This window comes from Platalea leucorodia (genome assembly GCF_965183815.1).
Source record: "Platalea leucorodia genome assembly, chromosome: 15".
NCBI lineage: Eukaryota > Metazoa > Chordata > Aves > Pelecaniformes > Threskiornithidae > Platalea > Platalea leucorodia.
The window spans coordinates 3,472,951-3,494,478 of NC_138837.1; the positions used below are offsets into that span (position 1 = coordinate 3,472,951).

The window sequence follows — 21,528 nt, forward strand, 5'->3', positions numbered from 1 at the left end:
TTAACACAAGCCTGTGCTTGTGCATCAACCGCATGCAGAAAAAAGAAGGTACTGGCTGCCCCACGTGCAGGATGGCTGTCCAAGCCCTCAGCTGTGCAGAAGTTACACCAAGGACCCAAGGTCTGGATGCTTCTCAGATCCCTTGGGCTGGTGATCAGGGGAATGTATGAAAGCATGTCTGAGACCCCATATTCCATCCGTAACTGCCTAAGTGTGGAGGCCAGTTTTGGAGCTGGAAAACTGTAAGAAAGAGCCTCTTACGAGAGAAACCTGCTCGAGGAAGGAGGTAAAAACTGAACTGGTTGTCCAAGGTCCCCCAGCAGACCTCCGTTGGAGATTACGACAGAAGGTCTTCAGACCGGCTAGTCCAGTGGTCCAGGCTGGAGCTGACTAACCAAGCTACTGAAATACTTTCTTCTTCCCCTGACTCATTGTAACTGAGTTTTCAGTTATTGGCACTTTGAAGCCATAATTGAGGTCTGCTTTCCTCCTTGCACAGCCTTTTCTCCCGGCAAATTGTCAGCCATCAAGTGGTATGAGACAGTAAAAGAGATGTTACACTCACCATTTCCTAGAAACTGTCACTTTAAAGAGAACAATACTAAAAAGAGGGATGAATCGGAGCCAGACCCAGAGCAATAAAACTCCAAATGTTTGACTTCTCTCAAAATCTGGAACTCTTCATTCGTTTCTAGGGTCTCTGCCGTGCCTGGGGCACTTCGTACGTTCATAGTTCCGGCCTCTTGCGTTTAATAAACTGCACATGCCAGAATAGCTTAAAAAAAAATCATAGTCCAGGTTCTCTTTGGATGTAAATCAGCATAACTCTGCTTAAATCACTGGAGCTGTGATGACACCAGATGACACAGGGGCCTCCAGTGACTGGGGATTTTGTTTGGTTTTCTTGGATGAATCTCTCTTGCTCAGGCAAATGCGAGTGCAAGAGGCTGTGCCTGTGTTTTGCCGGGGTGCCAGCAGTGGCCTGTACCTGTGCCAGCACCGGGGGCTGAGCTCCCAGCTGAGGCTGGGGGGATCTGGCACGTAAGGGAGCACCTGATGGATCCAGCCGGTCTCCGTGCATGGACTGAGGCTGGGAGGGGAGCGCGGTCTGGCTGTGCTTGCTGGAGCCGTGCTGTGTGCTTTTCCATTCGTTGGTGGGGCCATGTAGATAGCCTTTTCTGTACCAGTAACTTGGATGAGCTCTTTATATGATCTATATTTAAAAACAGGGAAATGCACCCTAATAATATGGGGTTTGGGTTTCACTTAAGGACAGACCAGTAGCAGTGCAGGAGCCTGTATAATCAGACTGGTTTTGTCTGTACCCTATCTTTGATAGTGGCTGTTACCAGCTGCTGGACACGGCTACGGTGCTGGAGACTCTCCCAGAAGACACAAACACAGCACAGCCTTGGGGCAGGTTTGGCTTTTGTCTGTTATTGCCCAGCTTTGGGGAGGCCAGATCTCAGCCTGTGAGCAGCAGCTTGTTCCGTGTGGTCACTTGGGTGTCCTGCCCAGAGGCCACCCTGCTACCTTCGTTCATCACCAGCGCAGCTCCGTCCCCGGCATTGGTTTGCGGTCAGGCAGGAGAGTTCAGTGACCCAGGCGATGGGCAGTAACCTCCTCTGGTGGGTGGCTGTTCTCTAACCCACTGCTTATGGATAGATGCGGTCCCGTCCAATGCCGGTCCTCTCTTCTGGATTTAGGATAGCCTTGGGGTGAGCAGCGGTTTTGGGATCTCTCTGGGCTGTCCTTGGGTCTGTGCTTGGACTAGGTGCAGGAAATGGAGGCTCCCTGGGAGCTGGCTGAGGGTCCTGCACGGTCACAGGAGTAAGGAGGAGGATAATCCAATAATCAAAGGAATCCATAAATCAAAGGAGCCTGAAATGAGGAAGGTTCAAGTGCTGTTTCTTGGAGCTCTCATGATAAAAAGCTGTCGTGGCAGCAGGAGGGCTCCCTCTGCCCCTGTATGAGTGTGAATACGGCTGTTGGGGGAGATGTCAGGGTTAGAGGTGCAGGCAGGCAAATCCCAGCTGGACAGGAGGAGGTCTCCCTGCTTTTGGCAGTCGCTGCTGGCTGCCCGCTGGGCAGGGCACAACCTGCGTCCGGGGTTAATGTGGCGATCACCAACCTCTGCTCACACCTCACCTTCAGCCTGCGTCCATGTTTCCCATTAGCACTGCTATTTTTGAGCCTCCCAAGGCAATTAACACCAATTAATCTAAAAAAGCCTAAATAATGGTTTTTCAGAGCCCCCGGCTCCTTCTTGTTCCCCATGCGGCCCTGGAAGACTGCAGCCCGAGCCTGGCAGAGAGCTGAGCCCGGTTAAGTGCTTTGTGTGCAGGGACTGCTGGGGGGAAGCTTCTTGGGGAGACGTGCAATTAGAGGAGGGCCCCGAACGATCCCATGGATCCAACTTTTCCATCCTGGATCATGGTGTGTGTGCCACAGAGAGAGCTGCACTTCCCTGCAGTGCTCATTGTGCTGGAGGAGAGGGGGAACCAGCTTGCAGAGGTGCAGCCCCCTCAAGAGCCAGCACAACAGAGTGAGAGCACTGAATATGCTTGGGTGCAGGAGGTACAACTCCCCTGGGACGTGCAGAAAAGGCCCTGGCGGATTTTTTGCCTCTATCTAAAGCCATTTGCACCCTAGTATTCTCTGGACACTGTCATGTGGAGCAAATCAGCCTCCCCGTCTTTGCCTTCCCCAAACGGGGCGTAATTTCATCTTGCCCTTTTAAACAGCATGTACCAGAGCAAGAGCTGCTTTTGCTGATAGGAGAAGCAGTTCCTGTGTTTGCATGTGATTTTTGTCTTACCTGTTTAAGCTCTTCTGAGAAGGGCTGTGTCTGACCATCGCTGAAATGGTAAACCCACGGGTACCGGCCCCGGGATCCTCCCTGCCCCCAGCAGGGCCAGGATTTCATGTTTTGTGGGGTGCCTTGCATAACAAGGCCTTGATCTTGAGCGCGGCTTTCAGGCATTACTGGAATATGAGTAAATAATAATTAAGATTTGGGCGTTTGCTGCAGTGAGGGGTATTTATATGAAGGTTATAGATGTGCGTTATGGGTGCTAATGAAGATGGGTGTGTGCGGATCCACTGACTACCTTCACCCAATCGTTACCACCCCTGGTAAAGGTGCTGCATCTGTTCAGCTGCTTTTTAAACAGCGCTGTGCTAAGAGCAAGTAGGTGTCTAAATAAAAGTATGTTTCAAGAAAGCAGCACAATTTTGGCAATCCGGAGACAAGTAGGCTTTTTTGCAAAGCGTTTTGAAAGCAAATTGTCAGTAGGTTCCAATTTCAGATGCACCGAGCGCAGTATATTGTAGGGAGGAGGGCATATCTGCTGCTGGGGGAGCGTTGGATCACTTCCATCGCTGAAGAGGAGCGTGTCCTTCGCTGGCAGCGGGCTTATAGGCACCTGTCTCCTCCATCACCTCCTACTCCTCGGTAGGGCTGGAAGTGGGGAGGTGGTGCTGCGGTCTAGTGGATACAGTAGGTGACTGGGAGTTGAGCACTAGATATTAACCTTGGCTTCTGTGCTAATTAATCAAGAATATGGGTTATATCCTTTAAAGCAATGGAGTTATTTCGGTTTAGCAAATTACTGCTGCTCAGCTGAGACTCAACAGCTGAGCGTGGTCCTAGTTCCACCCCCCTCCAACTGCAAAGTAAATCAAGTAGTGCAGCCAGTTTCAGCTAAAACATTGTGCTTTGCTGCTTTGGGTGTGCTACGGTGTGCACGGCCAGGTACTGCAGCTCTGTGCGAGCGTGAGCATCAGTTACACTCCAAGAACTTACTGCTTGCTGGCGTCTGCCTGTAACCTGAATTGTTTTGAGCAAGTAGTTCAGGTTCACTCCCAGGTTTGGCATTTAAGGGATCCTTCAGGTTTTTGATGGGCCAAATTGACCTCTATAGCTGCCCATCTTCTTCCATAGACTGGAGAGACTGACCTGGAATGATAACGCTTCTAACTTGTCTCCTTGGTTAGCAATTTAAGCTTCAGGTGCTAAATCTAGGCTTGTTTGTTTCTATTAAACGGCGACAGGGAAACCCAGCCTGGCATGGTAAGTGCTGTCAAAACCTATGTGGAAAAGTTGCTACGTTAACTACGGAGCATTGCTGTAGCTCTTTGAGGACTGTTTGAATACCCTGGCTAATGTATCACCTCCCAAAGAGAAACCAGAAGTCGTTTCCATGCCACAGATGCACTGGTCTCAGCAGTGGGGACTGGCTGCCTGACCTGTGATTCCAGGGTGGGTTACCGAGTAGCTGGGGAAAAAGTGTAAATCCAGTATTAATAAGGTTGTTGCACAAAGCGGACAAACCTGAGCACGGTGGCAGTAGCTTTCAGGCAGTCGGATCGGCACTGCAAGCAGCAGAGGTGTCAGTAACACTTCAGCCAGACACCCGTGCAGGCACGCCACGCTCCGTCTCAAAATAAAATCAGAAACGATATTGTCACCCGCTATTGATCCAAAGGCGTGGATTTAAGCTGCGCGTGGCAGTAGGGCATGCTCCCAACAGGTCAGCGGTAACTGTATTAGGGAAGGAGGGAGCGTGGGTGAGTTATTTTGATTTTGTTTGAAACAATAAAACCTAAGTTATTTGAAATCTTAACAACAGAACCAGCTTTTAGCACCGGCGTTTATAGGGATGAGTGGGCGAGTTGTTTAAAGGAAAAAAAATCTTTGAAAACAGTCCAAGTAAGGGTGATAATTTCATCCTACAAGGGAAGCGCGGTGCGCACGTCCTGGGTTTGAGCAGCCCGTGTATGGTCTGCAGCGGGGCTGTGGCGGCGCAGTTGGCAAAGCAGGCTGAAGGGCACACGCGTGCCACGGGCACGCTCGGGCGCACGCCCGCAGCTCCCTGGCGTGAGAGCTGGAACCCGCAGTTGCAGGTGGTGTCTCTGCAGATCACGGACCTCTCGCTCTCCTTTGCTGCATCCTAAACCCAGATGCAAAAAGTCGTTTCCTCTTGCTCTTCCAAGCACCAGCCTCTTGTGTGTGGGCTCTGCTCCTCTGTTATACCCGTCTTCTGCATTTCACCCTCAATACCAGCTTCAGATGCTCCCTTTCATAGCTGTCCCAAGTCAACTCAGCTCTTCAGGTAAGGGGCAGAGTCTCAGTTCTGGTTTGTTCCCCTCTTACCCCTCTCCACCAAAATGCCCCTTAACTCAGCCCCCCAGCAGTGCAGCAGCAGGGAAACGGCGGCCGCAGCGCAGGCGTTCAGCTCACGCGAGCTGCAGCAGCGTCTGTGCCCCCGCACTGAGTGTGGCAGCAGGCAGGTCGGCTGTGCCCTGCCCCTCGCCCTTCCTTGCCCCTTCTTTCCCTCCTCAGTCGCTGTAGCATTTCTGAAAATCACATCACAAACTAAATTGAAGTTTAGTGTGTGAGCTCCCCAGGCAGTAGCTTAGTTTGAGGCCGATTCCCAATTGTCTCTTGCCTTCCATAGCCTGTAGCACCAGAACAAAATAGGTGCAGAGTAATTGCCTTTTGCCCGCTCTGTCCTGATACTAGGATTTTGCAAGGTCCTGCGTGATGGAGAGTTGGCCTCTTCTGGCGCACGAAAGATGGGGCGGCCGCGCAGGACAGATCCTGGCCACATCGCTGGTGTTTGGGCGGGTCCATCTTGCATGTCTGCAGCATCCCCACCGTGGCAGTTCTGCCTGTGGCTCGTCAGCACAGGGTGTTTTATCACTTCTTGCTTCAGAGCTTGTGTGTGCCCCTGAGCACAGCCTGACCCCCTCCCCGTCAGCCAGATCGGCCTCGTGGCTACCGATGGATTCGCAGTCCCCAATCGTGGCTGCCCCGGCCTTGCTGCTCCCCTTCTGGAGATGCTTTATGCATCCGTGATGCCTCGCCCTTGGGTCCAGGATCATTGTGGAGCCCAGTGAGGCTTCACAGCCCCTCTGGGGGATAGGGGAGGGCTCTGGGGGCTGAGACCCGCCGTGCCCTGCGCCCAGCCTGGCAGCGGGCTGGGGCCAGGGCCACGTACAGAGCCAGGAGTCCTGATCTTGGGTGCCACACAGTTTCAGTGTTTCTAATTCCTGTGTGACTCCTGGAAATAAATTTACTGGTATGGAAAGGCACGGGCAGTCCCCAAAAGCTGCATTTGTTCAGGATAAAGAAATTTCCTACTTTTGTCATGAAAAATGAGAATGAAGTGTAAGAGGACAGCGTGGACAGAGAGCCGAGAGTGCCAACGGGGCTCTGTCCCTGTTTTGCCACTGCCCTGCCAGGTGGCCTTTGCAAGCTGCTCCTCTTCCCATTGACCCATTTCAGTGTCAGAAATTCACATTTCACAAATGGGAGGTAAGAACAGCTCTTTGGCTGTTGTGTGGCATTTCCATCTTTCCGTGTTTAAAACCTTCTTGCAATTAGAAATTTCCCTCTGTGGAACAGTGGTGCATTTAAATTGAGAGATGCTTATGGCTGAGCATCTTTGGCTCTTGCAATAGGACAAAAAAAATCACGTATCTAATAATATGTGGAACAGGAGGACTATCAGGAGCTAAAAATGGTCCTTCAATATTTTGGTGCTTTAAATCTGAGTGATCATATTGTGTCTGTATGTGCACAGTGCCTTTACTGTCGTGGTGCGTGTGCCTGTAGAGCTGAGTGTGTTTGCAGATGTAGTTTAGGAAAATTGATCCCAATCTATTTTTAAGGTAAAGTGTGTGTGGTGGGTAGGAGGTGAGGAGGTGGAAGGAAAGCTAAATATTCACATAGCTCCACTGTGTGTTTAAGAGCATCATCTAATAACACTGGGATCGTGGCAGCGAGGTGAGGGAGAGAGGAGCGCTGCGCTGGGGTCCACCCCCTCGAGCAAGGGCACAGGAGTGACTCCGGGAGGAGCGCGGCGAGCTGGGCTGTCGCTTTAAGCTGCATCTCGCACCCAGCGGGTCACTGGTGCTGGCGACGTTCTTCACATGGCTGCGCGCTCCGCATAAATCTCTGCTCCGCAGCCGGAGCGGAGCTGGGGAGAGCTCTCTCTGGCTGCTAGCAGTAGCTGAAGAGCATCGAAGCGGCAGCCCCGCATCGCCAGTCTCAGCCCTGCGAGGTGAGGTTGTTCTTGCCCGTGGACATGTAAAAGCTGGAGCGTGGGGAAGAGCTGGCTGCTGAGGTCAGTAAGTAAAACTCGGTTTTTGTTTGTGTTTCCCTTCTGTCCTCTAAAATGAGAGGCTAGATCGGGGGTAAGAGAAGGAGGTAGAACAGAAGATTTACTTGGGCCAGGGCTTGGATATTGCCTGTGTATGCTTGTTTTTGTAAAGTTTGCAGGTAGCTTCACTTTGAACTTTTTATTGTTAATGTTTTTGCAACTTTCTGGGCAATAGATGCAAGCAATGCACAGGCTGCTCGGGTGTCTGCCGATGTCTTACAGCAGAGCGTGGCGAGCGCGGTCGGTGGTTCTCTGTGCCTGGCTGTGCTTGCTGGGGGAGGACGGGGTGTCTGCCAGCCAGCCCTGCCTGTCGGAGGGAGCGTGGCAGCAGTGCCTAAGGGTTGGTATTGAAAGGGAAGTGCTGTCCTCAGCAAAGACTGGACAAGTTTAACAGCTTTTCTGACTCTGAATGGTGAAGGTATCAGACTCCAGCCAGCACCGAGCTGTTGGTGGCTGCGGACTGGGAGAGCCCCGCTCCCAAGCCCAGAGACAGTGCTCCGGACATTTCACCTCTCGGTAAAACAGGCTGAGGCTTTTGGCCAGGGGCTTCCTTCCACTCCTCTCCTCCAGCCCCCCCCACTTTCTGGGAGGCTTGCTCTAAACCTCTCCTCCAGCGCCTTTCACCAGGTGAAGTGATGATGTGGGGAAGTTGGTTCAGTGCCTGATGCACCTGCGAGGTGACGGGGTTTGGGGTCGTGGTCACGCCAGCGGTGCTGACCCCCACCACGGGTGTTGGGGTGGTGTGGGCAGAAAGCAAAGCCACGCACAGGGGACTGGCAGGCAGCGGGGCAGCCCAGGACAAAGTGCTCCCAGCACTGGCAGTCACCAGCACCACCCCAGCCCCCCTCCTATCTGGTGATTTTGAGGTCGGCTGCCTTGAAAAGCGAGGAGGTAAGCAGTCGTGATGCATCTAGTTTATAGAGGGAGAGACAGATAAGGCATGGCACGCGGGCATAGATGTGTTAGGATGAATGTCTGCCAGGCCTTGGGCAGATAACTGCCTGCTAGAACAAGGGGCACAATTTTTCCAAGAACTGTCTGCAGTCGAGAGCTTGGCCCTGGGGACAGATCGCTGGGTCCTGTCCCAGCTCCGCCACTGCATCACTGCAGGACATGGTCAAGTCACGTCATCTCCAGGTTGTCTCCTCGCTGAAATAAGGCAAGAAGGAGGAATCGTTGGTGGACACGTTTAAATGCCAAAGCAGTGCTCTCTGAGGGGCTGCTGTAGGAGTAGCGGTGAAGACTGCTGTGTTATCCCTGCACCTGCATCTGTCCTCACCTCGTCCCTGGCCTGGCCCACACCAGAGCCAGACCGCCTTCGAGCAGCAGCTCCTGAGCTGCATCTGCTGTGCCAGACCCGCCGAGGTCCATCAGCGGCCGGGCAGCGGGTCCTGCCCGCAGGTAGGACAGCGCCGTCCCCCTCAGAGGGCTGGGCGAAGGTGGAGTGAGCAGTCCTCGAGCTTGATGAGTCCTTGCTGCATTGGGGCAGGTCTGCCAGAAGTTGAGCCTGGAGGAGAGGTAGTGGACCAAAGGCAGGCCAGCGGCCTGTGGGGACACCGGCTGCGAAAAGAGAAGCTGATCTGACGGAGGAACAAGGTTTGGCCCTTTGGGTAGCTCATGAGAGCATCTGCAGTTGGTCTGCTGGGCAACGCTCCATTTGAAGGGGACGTTTCACCCATGCATGGTATATCAGGTGCTTTTGGCACGTGGCAGGAATTGCTGGGGGGCGTGCCATGGCTCTGCCAGCGCAGAAATCATCTGCCATGGTCCTCGGGGGCCTCTGGAGCCATGTCCTAGAGCAACCCGGGGGCGTGTTGTCGCACGGCCGTGATCAGACAGGCTTTTGGTGGGGCTCAGCAGTGAATGTGGGGAGAGCGGCATCCCGCCCTGGCTGCCGCTGCTTCCCAGGGCCCCCTCCGGCTCTACCCGAGCTGACTTTAAGCCCTGTGGGGGCAGCAGGAAGCTGTGGGAGAAGCCGCCGTCGCCAGAGCCGTTCGGTTGAGGGTATTTCTAACAGCAGGTGCCGGTGCGCCGCAGGGGAGCGCAGCCGGGGCCGGTGGTGGGTATGGGCTGCTCGGATGCTGAAGCGAGACTGGGGACAGGGGGCTGCTAGGAGCTGGAGCCGTGTGGTGGAGCAGAAAACCCAAGCCACAGTGCCAGTGGCATTGCCCTGCTCTGACCAAAGACTTAGGGCTTCTGGCCCGGGATGTGCTTGTGGGGCAGAGCATGAGGACGCCCCTCTGCCTGCCAGGGAGCACCATGTCCTGCTCCACAGGGCCCCCAGGGACCTCAGGCATGGGAACACCATGTGAAACTAGCACAGAAATAATTAAAATGTCCTCTGCTGATCGCGGGATGGGGCACTGGAACGGGAACGTGTCAGAGAAAGGCTCTGCTCTGCAGAGGCACCGGTGGGCAGCCATGTCCAAGGGCAGAAACGCTGCGGGGCATTTGTGGGCTGTGGCTTCGGGTGTTGGGAGCTGGAAAGTGGTTTAGTTCTTGCAGTTAGGCCTTCTACATTTGTTTAATGGCTTTCCTGAATCGGAGTGAAAATGGCCAAGGGGGTTTAGGCACAGGAGTCCGTTCTGACTTTGTTCTGCTTTGCCTGGGATCGCTTCAGCCTTGGCCTCACCTGCGCACCTGGAGCAGCCGATGTGAGGGGTCTCCCCGTGAGATGCTGGTCTGTGCCCTGCACTCCTGTGCCCGGGGGGCAGAGCCGGGCAGCCCAGGACCTTCTTGGCCAGAGACTGTGGAAGGTTTTACTTAGCATGAGTGAGAGTTTATCGGAGAGGTAATAGGGTGCATTTGTGCTCTGTAGGGCAGCGACCTGCAGCCTGGGAGAGGCAGGGGCTTGGGGCAGCCCCAGCACTGGGGTCTCCCGACCCCTCCTGAAGAGCCGCCCGTCCCGGCCGAACAGCGGGGCTCCCTGGGGCGGCATCGCTGCAGGGAGAGGAGCGGCAGCAGGCTCCCCATCGCTCCCCGCAGCTGCTGTTCGCTCCCTTTCCAACACCTCAGCTGTGTTTTACACATCCTGGATCCAGCCTGGGAGGTTAAACAGCATGCTCATCCACCAGCAAATGTATGCAAAAGCCTGGATGCCTTCCAGTGAGGGAGGCCTGTTTCAGGTGAGCGTGTCCTGCTCCCAGGCTGTCCTTAGCCAGGTTGCTCAGTTCTCCGATGAGCCGGCAGCATCCAGGTGGAAATACCACTCACAGAAAATGGGAGCAAAGCTCTGACCCCCAGGTACGGGGCCTCTGCCTTGCCTGGGATGGTGGCCGTCCCTGTCCTGGTCGGGGAGCAGGAGCAGAGATTCCATGCATGTCCTGGTCCCCACATGGGGCGAGACACGCGTGTCTCTGTGCCCGTGCTGAGGGCGAGCACGTTTGCAGCCAAAGCTGCGCCAGGGGTGATCTCTGCAGCGCCAGCAGCCCCCGTTCCGCAGGTGCCAGCAAAAGCCCCGAGTCTCTGCCCAGCACAAAAGGGGTTGGTTTGCGGCTTTGCCCATGATGGAGGCTGGCGAACCAGAGGAAGATAACAGTTGTCAGAATTTGGGCAGTTGTGGTGCTAGAGATGGAGGATGGTGATGAGGCCAGACAGAGACACCAGCCGTGGGGTAAGAAGTGATCTCGGGGCTGGAAACCAAAGCTGCTGCCCAGGAACCATTTGGGGCTCTGGGTCTTGGGCCCGTGGTGACCGGTTGTTGTGTGTCTGTGCTATCACAGGACTGTTGCTCAGCCCCGTTAGGGGATGCCCTGGCTCTTGGGAAGCCTCCTGACCGTCCTGGATGTGCCAAGCCCTGGGCAAGCACAGCTCGGCGGCAGACGGTGGGCCCCAGGGTGTGATTGCACATCCATCTGCCCTTGCAGCTCGTTCCTCGGGGCCAGGAGCAGACTGCGAGTGGAGGGAGCCAAGCGCTCCGCGCCTTGTCATATTTGGGCATTTTAATTAGAGAGGCGCAGGCCTGGGGCGCGGTTTGGCTGGGGCAGCGCTGGAGGGAGCCTGCCGTCAGCGGGTGCTGCTGCAGGCCCTGCGGCTCCCCACGTCCCGGGCTGGCGCAGCACGTGCAAGCCCCAACGCTGGCCCACGGGCACCGGCCTCCTGCCCCTCCGGGTGCCACCGTACTGGGAGGCACTCAGGCGTGCAGCCAGCCCTGTCCCGCACTTCACATGCACCGGCTGCTCTTCCGACTGATTCGGAGCTTCCTTTCCTCTCCCGGGCACGTTTTGAGCAGAGATCCTGACATGGGAAATTGCAGGGTCCCTGGCAGGATGGGCCCCGGGGGAATCTGGTCTCTGCCGGGGGGAAGCCCCAAGCTGGGGGCTCTGACCAGCGCTCTGCAAGGCAAAACTTCTCCTGTGGACCTGCGACTGCTCTGATTTACTCTGTGCGTTTGCAGGGAAGCTAGAGGGAGGTTTGGTGTGAATGAGCCGGCTTCCTCCTCTAGCCTGAAATTTGGGTCACGCAAGCCAACATAGCAGAGCTGTGAGAGATGTAGTTCATCCTTGGTTCAAGCCCAAGCAAGCTTTGATTTCCAAGGTGCAACTGTTGATGGTTCAGAGGGTCCGTCCGAGCCGCTGTTTCATTAGTGGATCGGCACGTGGGAAGAGGTGAGAGGGGTTTTTCCCCTCCCTGATCAGCTCCCACATTGCTAATGTTCCTCTCTGGCCCGCTGCTAATTTTGACGCTGCCCTAAATAGAAGCTGAGTGCATCTCATCTGCTTCGCTTAGCACACGGGAAAATTGTTTCCCTTCATTTACTGAATCCAACTTGCGGCTTTAACCCTGTCAGCACAAGGCTCTCCCCAGCCCAGCCCTCCCTTGAAGGGCGTCGTGTGCCTCTGTCCCGGTGAAGAGCTCTCTGCTGGGAACGGCACCGCACGTGGTAGGAGAGGGAGGGCTCCCAGCTGCCCAGGGTGGCCACCGACAGAGCTGGGAGAGGGGCTTTGCTTCGTGCACAGCCAAGGGGATCCCTTTCCCCGCTGAAAGGCCTGGCGCTCCCGGCCGGCTCTCCCTGCGCTCTCTCCGGTGGGGTGTGCTGCTCCCTGGGAGGAACCCGGTGCCCCGTCCCAGGCTGGCCTTCCCCAGCCCCGTGCTGGAAGGTAGCTCAGGAGAGGCAGACCCAGTTGTAGGAGTTTTGGGTTCGTTTCTGTTGTGGTATTTTTTCCAGCATCAGGTGGGACCAGCTCAGCACGCAGGGACCCTTCCTGAGCCTGGCAGATGCCCCTCTTATTGCTGTCTAATTTTATATCCCGTTCTGAGTGGCTCCTCGGAAAGATCGGCTGTTCCTACTGCTCCGGCTGCTCCAGAGCAGGACTCCGGGTTCGCTCTCCCAGCACGGGGCACCCAGCCCCTCTCTGCACTGGAATTGGACCCAACGCGGTGCTTTTGAAAGGCTGCCTTGAACGCGAACCTTCTGCAGTGCGACTTAAATATATCACTGTCTAGTGCAAGGTGCTTATTTGGGGCTCTCGTGCAAGAACTGTTTTCCTGAAAAACTATAATTTTGTGTCATTTGCAGCTCGGTGACTGTTACAAGTGGTGTGCTGAGGACACAGGAGCACCGAAAAGAAGCATTGGGGGCAGTGGCCTGTAAAGGCTAAATTTAGCTGGTTAGAGAGGATGGTTGAGTGCTGGTGTGCCTGAGCTCGAGCTGAGCCGCAGCTGGACACAGGACAGCGCGTCAGCCAGGGCATCCGCACGGTTCCCCCTCGTCCCTCGCGCTCCCGACCACGGTCCCTCTGGGAGCCCACCCCTTTGCCAGCCCAGAAGCTCCTCTTCCCCGTGGAGCTGGGCCAGGATGAATGCTGTCCCCTTTCCTCCCCTCTTTCCCTTTCAGCCTCCGGTTTGTTCCGAGCGCTCAGGATGCCCTGCAGCAGCAGAGGCTGCTCTGCGCGAGGCTCATCCGCTCGCTGGTAGGAGCTGGGCTCCGGTTTGGGCTGCAGAAGTGCCCAGAGCCTCTGGGGTCGGCCACAGCGCGAGTGACCTGTCAGAGGGGCTGCGGCTCTCCACGGATGCCTCTCGCGGAGCACAAGTCGCAGAGCAGCTCTTCACCCCATTCCTATTTGGGGGTCCCTGCGGGAGAGGGGACCTTTGTGATGCTCTGCCTGTGGCCTCCTCTAGGAGGACGGTGTTAGATTGTCCACACCGAAGGTGGCAAGAGAAAAAGGGAGAGGTTATTTCAGAGCCAGGAGGACAGAGAGACTAAGTAGCAGTGACCCCATTAGGCTCCAGACTGCGGGGCTTGGCAAGCTGTGGCCACAGCCCGGAGAGGGCACGACGCATTGCCGAGGCCACGCCAAACGGAGCGATTGGACACAGGGAGCTGTTTGGGGCATTCTGACTCTCTTCTGTATTTTACTGTCCTTCCAGAAAATCAACCGGACCCCGTCGGATGAGGAATGCTTCTTTGACCTGCTGAGCAAGTTCCAGAGCAACCGGATGGATGATCAGCGCTGCCCGTTGGAAGAATGCCCATCGGAGGCTGCAGAGGCAGCTGCCACACCGGTCCCTGCCCTGGAAGAACGCATATGTAAGCACCGATGCGTTTCTAAGTCACTATTACTATGGGAGTGATGCTGCTCCCGTGGTGTGGCCAGCTGTCGTGGGTTTACTGTGAATCCTGTGATGTTTTCCCCAAGCCTCAGCTCTCTGAACTCAGCTGTTCTTTGGCAATCTCCATCATTATTTAAGGAAGAAAGAAACATTCTTATGTTAATGGTTGCTGAGGGAAGGGCTGGAGAATATGAACTAAGGCTTGGAGGGTAAACCAGCAAGAGAAACGCAAAATATACTTGTTTTTTTTCAGTACGGATCTTTTGAAGGTCTGGCCTTCTGAACAGTGAGGTTGGCACGAGGACTTCTGCCTCTGCCAGCAGCTCCAGGAGGAAGATGCTGATGGTCATTACTGGGGGAGCCTTGTAAGAGCCTGGAGAGCTGGGGCGTGCAGAGGGCTGGGGGGGCTTCCACAGGCAAGTTAAAGCGTTGCCATGGAGGAAAAAACTTCTGGATTTTGTACGGTTCTTGGATGCTGTGGTGATAGGTGCTGTGTAAGAACAGAGAAGCCAGAAGGATGGATAAACAGTAGGAAGCTCCAGCAGGCAGACAGCTAGCTCACCCATAGGAAGAACAGGGATAAATTGAGGAAGCTGTCTGACAAATAGATGGGACAGGAAAGGCAGGTCAGGTCTGTGTTTGCTTCGGTTTCATGTCTTTTTTTATGATACGGTGTTGAGGTCCTTTGTTTAAACCAAGCTGGAGAGAAGACTACAATGTGCAGGTCACACTTGCACGCTTAAGCACCATCACAAAGGGCTCAAAAGCACTTCATGTGAACCGGTGGATTTGTTTATCGGTTTCCAAATGAACATGAAGTACAAACAGGAGACGAGGAGACCCCTGACATCCCTCCGAGCGCGGCAAGAGCCGCAGCACAAGGCTGCTTGGAGAAGTAGGTGCCAGGAGCAGGGGCTGGAGTGGCAGCGAGAGCAGAGCAGCGCAGAGGTCAGGCTGCGGCAGGAAGGCAGGTTGGCTGTGAGGTGAGCAGGTTTTTATCTTCTAAAAATAGGGTGGAAATGAGCATCGCTTTTTCAAGATACACATTTCTGATACAGAAGTGCATTTGGCTGTAACAGCTGTGTAATTTAGGAGAATCAGTTTAAAATACGAAGCTTTATAAAGAATGTACAAGTAGGCACACGTTCTGTCCAGCTCTCCTTTGGCCTCTGAGCCTTCCCGACGTGTTATTTTCAAGGTTGGTTTGTGAGCTGAAGGGGAAGAAACTCATCTTTGCATCAGCGCTGAGATTTTGTGTTTCCGCAAGCTGGGGCTCTAAAAAGAGCACGTAGTGTCGGGAGGCTCGGGGCAGCCTCTCCTCAAGGGCTGTGTGCTCACTGGGACGGGAACACCCGTTGGGCTGGGCTTCTTAGGGTTTTCTATTGCTTGTCCCTGTCCCCAGCGCAGCGTCTGTTGTTTGGGAGCGTTTCGCTGCCCAGCAGCTGCCAGGAGCCAACGGGCTCTTTCCATTGAGCGCTGCCCGAGAGGCGTTTCCAGGGCTGGGGGCTGACTCACTCGCTTTGCCCAGGGCCCGGCACTGCTCGTGTGCTGCGCTTGAAAATCCTCCGTTTGTCCCCTTGTTGCTCTGCCCGGCGCGAGCCCCTCGGCGGTGCCAAGGCGATGGCGCCCGGCGCGGGCACGCCGAGGCTGGGGTCACTGCCTGCGCAGGGCTGCGCTCCGGCCGCGCGGGGCCCGACGGCTCCTCCAGCGCTCCACCCCCAGGGCTAGAAAGCAGCAGGCACGTTGGTGTCAGGGTGGGATGCTCCCGCCGAGGGTTTGCAGAGTAGCGATCAGGTGTGTAGGTTCTGGACTGGGACCCCCTGCCGCCAGCTCCTGCCAGCCCCTCCCCGGCAGGCTGAGCCCAGGCTGGCTCGGCTCCGCTCTGCTCTGCGGGATGAGAAGAACCAGACCCCACGCGTGTTTTCCTCACGCGTGCTGTGACGCAGGTCCTGCAGCTCGGGACGGCCGGAGCGTCTGCAGGGCTCGCCTCGGCAGCGCCTCTGCTTGAGCTGGCCCAAAAAGGCCGGGCTCCTGGGGGGCCTGGGAAGGATGTGCCGCCAGGCGAGTGGCTTAGCCAGGCCTGGGCTTTGCTGATTACCTGCCTGTAATTACACCTGGCCCTCGGGACCGCGCAGGGTGCCCGTCGCTGAGCCACGCAAGCGCTCAGGAGCTCTGTGCTCACCCGCAGTTGCCCGTGCCCGCCCTGCCCCCTGCCCCGAGCGAGGTGTGGGTTGGCCGTCGCACAGCGGTGCCTCTTGGCTCGAGGTGGAAATCCGAGCGGAAGCAGCAGCAGAAGCTGCCTGTAGTTGTGCTGGAAACAACCGCAATCGCTCATTAACCGCTGCTGGTTAATGTCTGGGCACTGGATCTTCTGGGCTGAGGTGGCACCTTTGGTGCCCTCCAGGAGCTGGCCAAAGCGCAGCGCAGAGCAGGGAGCCCCTCGCGGGAGGTCCAGCAGCGGGAGATGTGTCCGTGAGGTTCTGCTCCTTACCCTGCCAAGGCACCTGCTTTCCCCCTGTGCTGCCTGACGGGTTTGCGTGTGCGTGGCGGGCTTGTTGCGGGAGGCGTGCTCTGGAGCGTACCGGACTGTTTTCACAGCCCGGCCCCATAAATTGGATGTGTTCGTTTAAGAAGTTTGTTGGCCGGGGAGCGTGCTGGAGGCAGCGTGCACAGCCCTTGGGGGAGCTGCGCTCCAGCTGGAAATGGAAACTGCAGCTCTGCTGAACAGGAGCTTTTCTGCTTCCCCCAGGGAAGGCAGGGCAGAGGGTCCCGCTGAAGGCGTTGGCTGCTGGGCCGGGAGCTGTGTGCAGGCAGGCTCCTCGCAGCCGGTCCTGCTCGCCCTTCGTGCAGGGCAATGGCGGGGATGCAGCCCAAGGCCTTTTTGGGAGGCGGGTACCAAGGGCTGCGCTGCGGCGCCGGCCTTCAGGAGTGGGAGTGAGTGGCTGCAAGATGGGGCAGTGGGTTTTGCTCCCCGTAACGCTTGTGGCTTTGACAGTAGGTTTTTGCTCGCTTGTGTTGCCGGCACTGGGATTGTTCGTGCTGCCCCACGTGGGGTGGAAGGAATGCCGATGGTCACGCACGAGGCCAGCATGCTCTACAGCATGCTCTCCAGGGGAGCACGTAAGGCTCGGCTGCAGCCCGGGTGGTTCAAGAGCAGTTTGGTGAGGAGGGGGACTTGGGCTTTCTGCAGCCAGCAGAGCTGCAGCTCTGGCACGAGCAGGCAGAGCCGTGACCCTGCTGCGTGCTCCTCTTCCCCGCTCACAGCACAGTCCTCCTTAATGGCGTCTCCGCAGACGGAGGAATTCTTCGATCTCATCGCCAGCTCCCAGAGCAGACGGCTGGATGACCAGCGTGCCAACGTGGGCAACCTGCCAGGCCTCCGGATCACACACAACAACCTGGGGCACCTGCGTGTGGAGGGGGACGCCCAGGAGCCCGGGGATGAGTTCTTCAACATGCTCATGAAGTGTCAGGTACGGGAGGGGACGCAATAGTTTCTCCCACACAGGGCAAATCGCCATCCCCTGATCCCACCTGCCCTGCCGGGAGGGGCTGTGGCCAGCAGCTGCCCACCCGCAGCCCTGGGCACCCAGGCAGGCCCTCGTCTTTGCCTCCAGGTCCTTCTTTCTCCCCTCTACCGGGGGCTGCGCTTTGTCCCCGCTCCCCAGGCGAGAGGGTGGCTGCAGAACCCGCCTTCCACGCAGCGCCCGCAGCCCTGGCCTGGGTCGCTGCTCTTCCCTCGCGCTGCAGCCTGCAGCGGGGTGCGGTGCTGCGGGTGCCGCTGCCCTGCGCCCCGACGGGGAGCGCGTGCTCCGGACACCTCCTGGGCACTGCCCCCAGCCCTTTACTTCCATGACGGGACCGTCTTGTCAGCGCTCAGTCCTAAAGCCTGTTCTCCTCCCCGCGCAGTCCTCCAGGATAGATGACCAGCGCTGCGCACCACCCGACTCCATCCCCCGCGGCCCCACCATGCCGGACGAAGACTTCTTCAGCCTCATCCAGCGCGTCCAGGCCAAACGCATGGACGAGCAGCGGGTAGATTTGGCCTCAGCCCAGGAGGAGGCAGGAGAGGAGCAGCAGAGGCCTGGTTCCAGCTAAGAACTGGGGTTTGGCTGGGGGGGGGTGTTTTGGTTTAATTTTGTTTTTTAAAAAGAGAAAAAAAGCGTACGTGGTTTCAAACCCGAGCGCTCCCGCGCTACCGCAGACTTCTCCCAGGAGCCGCACCTCCGCCTGGCTGCCCTGCGCAGGCAGTGCCACAGGAAGGCCCAGCAGGCGGGGGACGCTTTCTAAACAAGGGGTTTTTAGGACACACGGCCACTGCAACGCTGGGCACAGCACGAGGGAAGGAGACTTTGGCAGCCCCTTTGCTTAACACCTGAAAATCCAGGAACCTGTGCCGCCAGCCACACGAGGAGCCCGGAGCGGGTAGTTAACTCCAGCCTTGATGTCTTTTATTTCCACAACACTTTAAATTTAATGGGGGAAGGGAAGAGCATCTTTTCCATTTTGAAGTCCTCCTGTCTTGCCTGCATCGCGAGGTGACACAAATTGCTCCGGATTCTTCCCTGGAACGTCTTGCGCAGCTCTGTTCTTTCTACAGGAGGAAATGAGCCCGTCAGAGGCTCCAGCGGTCCTTCTAAACCTCGCCCCAGCCCCAGCCATGGTCCCCCCCACCTTAAAGTTTATTTTAGGACTCTGCAGCGAGCCCTGCGACACCCCCTCCGCTTCCCCAGCTGCAGTCCTGTGCAGAGCTGGCCCGGGAGCTCCTGAGCACGAGCAAAGCCTTGCCCGCCCTGAGCTTCGGTGGGAGTTGGGTACCTCTAGAGAAGAGCCCTGCAGCCCGAAGCGCGGCCCCGAGGCAGGGGCCTGTGCCTGGGAAGGGTGGAAGGAAGGGAAGTCTCTGCCCATCCGTTCAGCACAAGGCAAACGTGGGCAACTCCCTGCCTCTGGTGCCGCTGAGCCAGAAGTCTCCTGCAGGACTCTCCTGCGTGCAGGTGAGTGCGCCCGAGGCAGAAGCCTGCTTTTGGCCATGGCCTGCTCCGAGAGCCAGCACCGTTTTCTGGCCATGGCTCGTCAGGAGAGCGAGCGGAACCATCCCCTCCTCCCTGCTGTGTCCAACAGCAGTCAGAGATAAAGGCCCTTCCCTCCCCAGTCCTGTGCTGAGCTTCTCCCCGTCCCCGCAGGCCCCGGCAGAGCTGCCCTCGCACGGCGCTCCTGTTCTGCCCCCTCCCTCTCCAACAGCGGGGCCCGCGGGAGCTGCAGAGCGGGGTGCTGGCGGGGAAGCCGGCTCCACCCCACACACACGCGCAAGGGCCCGCATTTGCTTTCATTCCTTCCCCTTTTGGAACAGCTGGAAAAGCAAGCCCAGGGAGGAGGGGAGCAGGGATCCAACTTCAGGAGGTGGAGTATGTTTCTTTGCTTGACCAGATATAGGCTATCTTGGACTTCAGCCACTCCAGCAGAGTTCTGCCAAAGCAGATACGTTCCTATAGAGAACAAATCAGCACTTTCTATTTGAAATGCATTTGATGGAAACATTTCCAACCAGCAGTTAGACCAGTGATGCTGCTCATCGGGCATCTTAACCTGCCTGCACTGACCACGTGGAGGGGTAGCTGCGTTCTACCTGCTACCAGGGAGCACTCACCTGCTACGCTGCTGCGTGGACTGCCTGGCCGCGGCTCGGCCTCCCTCCTGGGGCTGCTCAGAGCTCTGGAGAAGGGACAGGAGGACCTGCCCAGCCACCGACGTACCGACCCGGCCGGCGTTTGTGAAGAGGAGGACAACGGTGAAGACGAAGATGACTTACCCGGCTGCAGGCTCGGGCCTGTGCAGCGCTCAGCCAGGTGGTGAACTGGAATCTGACCGTTAAGCTTTCAGAGGTGTTAATTATTTGCCATATACTTGAATGTATGAGCTTATTTATTTTTTACATGTGCATTTGCTAATGTCATTTTAATGGGGAATTTCCAACCCACAGGTACTTTTTTTTCTAAAAAATAATCTGCCAAATGAATTAATATATTAGAAATGAATACAGCTCAAGGGGAAGGGGGGTTGTGCTTAATAAATATTTGTGTCTAAGCTTCAGTGACAAAAATTCATTTCTGTTATTTCTGGGCCAGCCTGCCTGCTCTGCCGACAGCAGAGCTAACGCTGGCCCTTCGGAATGGGGGCGGGGGGTGGTCTCTTGTGGCTGACCTGACCGCGCGTAAGTGTTGAGAAAAGGCTGTGTGCACCCCCTGCCCTCCCCTTTACGTTAGGAGCACACAGGTCTCTTGGGCAGCAGCCACCACCCCCGGCTCTGCCTGCCTGGCTGCGGAGGGAGACACAAAGCCCTGAGCGTTCCCCGCCCGGAGCAACGGCCCGAGCCCAGAAGTTACCAGGCCGACGGGTGGACAAAGCAGCCCTGCAGCGGCCGAGAAAAGACTGGCTTTTCTCGGTCAGCTCGAGCCCTCCTCTAGGAACGCGGCCGAGTTCCTTTCAGGCCCTGCCTGGGGGCTCCGGCTCAGCCCCGGCTCGGTGCCTTCTCGGCGCCTGGCCCAAAAGCCGCGTCTTGTTTCCCCAGAGGGCAGCGAGTGCTGCGCAACGCCCTGGCATCAGCCCGTAGCGAAGACACTCACAAAGCAGTGGGCAGCAGCACCGGCTCATTCCAACGCAGCAGGCGTGAGCAGGCCACTAGGCTTCGCTGGAGAGCGGGCCTGAGAGCAGCAGATTTTGGATCCTGAGCCCTGTGAGGATAAAGCCAAGTCACAGCTGGTCTTCCCACGCCTGGCAGACTTGCGCTGGCCACTGCCAGTCCTGATCAAAGATTAATGAAGAGCCACCAGCTCGTTCTCATCAGGCGTTCTCACGCCGCTCGCTGCCTGGACACCAAAAGCCTGTGTGGGGCCTGGGGACAGAACCCTGCCCCCAGGTACGCAGCAGACAGAGGCCTGGACCCCCAGAACAGGTGAGTGAGTGACGGGGTCTCACCTGCGGTCTCCCTCTGTCCTTAGCAGCTGAGAAGGGAGCACACACGCTCCAGTAAATGTTCCCTTTCTCAGAGCGCCTACGAGAGAGAAAGAGCCCCTGTGAGCAGGAGGTAATGCCCACCATGGCCGCTGCTCTGCGGTCGCAGCCAGGGTGCAGCCCTTCCCTCTCCCGCGCTGCCAAGGCACCCAGGGCAGCAGAGCCTGGTCCCACGTCGGGAAGGGCTCTCCGGTGCTGACACCCGCCGGGCAGAGGCGGGATTGCCGGGGCCCGTGCAGCGCTAACGCGGACCGACTCGCTTCTCAGTTTTGGATTGCTGGGCGCTGCTGCAACTGTAAAGTGTGAGTTACTACGGAGCAGGGTGCTGTCCCCAGTGCAGGCCTGAAGGTGAAGAGGAACTCTAAAAAAAACCAGCAGAAACACAAGATTCCGATCGCTCCCACTCAGCTGTGCCCATGCCCTGAGAGGCGCTTGCGAGACTGGGCTGATGTGGGGATTTTTGCATTGCTCAACGGCCAAGTCACATCAGGGCTGAGCCTCCGCACTCACCCCTCCCCAGAGCCTGGTGCTGTTACTGCTCCAGCCGTCATTGAGCTTCATCTGGCTGGAAGGGCTCCCGGCCTGCGGGAAGGGATACGCTGGCCCACAGCACCCAGGCGCTGTGAAGTTCAGTCTGGAGCTGGACGGCTTTCGGCAGCTCCCCCCAGCAACCTCCCGGGACCCCGCCAGGCCAGGACACAGCCGCGGGCCAGGTTAACTCCTGCACGGCTTTGCAGTCAGGTGGGGCCGTGCCTGCACTGAATATCCCAGCCCAGGGACGCAGCGTAGACACGTGCAC

General features: G+C 57.1%; 1 protein-coding gene and 1 long non-coding RNA gene across 2 annotated transcripts in view; one reads left to right on the forward strand and one right to left on the reverse strand.

The window, feature by feature from the left end:
* Window positions 1–18,312, forward strand: part of GPSM1 (G protein signaling modulator 1) — an 82,183-nt gene extending 63,871 nt beyond the window's left edge. The window contains exons 12-14 of the mRNA XM_082327762.1: window positions 13,536–13,695; window positions 16,983–17,191; window positions 17,628–18,312. Of these exons, the coding sequence (XP_082183888.1) occupies window positions 13,536–13,695; window positions 16,983–17,191; window positions 17,628–17,816 (558 nt within the window). The 3' untranslated portion in view covers window positions 17,817–18,312. The remainder of the gene's footprint in view (window positions 1–13,535; window positions 13,696–16,982; window positions 17,192–17,627) is intronic.
* A 9-nt stretch (window positions 18,313–18,321) lies between these two features.
* Window positions 18,322–20,448, reverse strand: LOC309597833. Its single transcript, XR_014229871.1, has 3 exons — window positions 20,342–20,448; window positions 19,366–19,572; window positions 18,322–19,204 (listed from the first exon to the last, which is right to left on the reverse strand). It is a non-coding gene; the product is annotated as an uncharacterized lncRNA (long non-coding RNA).
* Window positions 20,449–21,528: the final 1,080 nt, after the last annotated feature.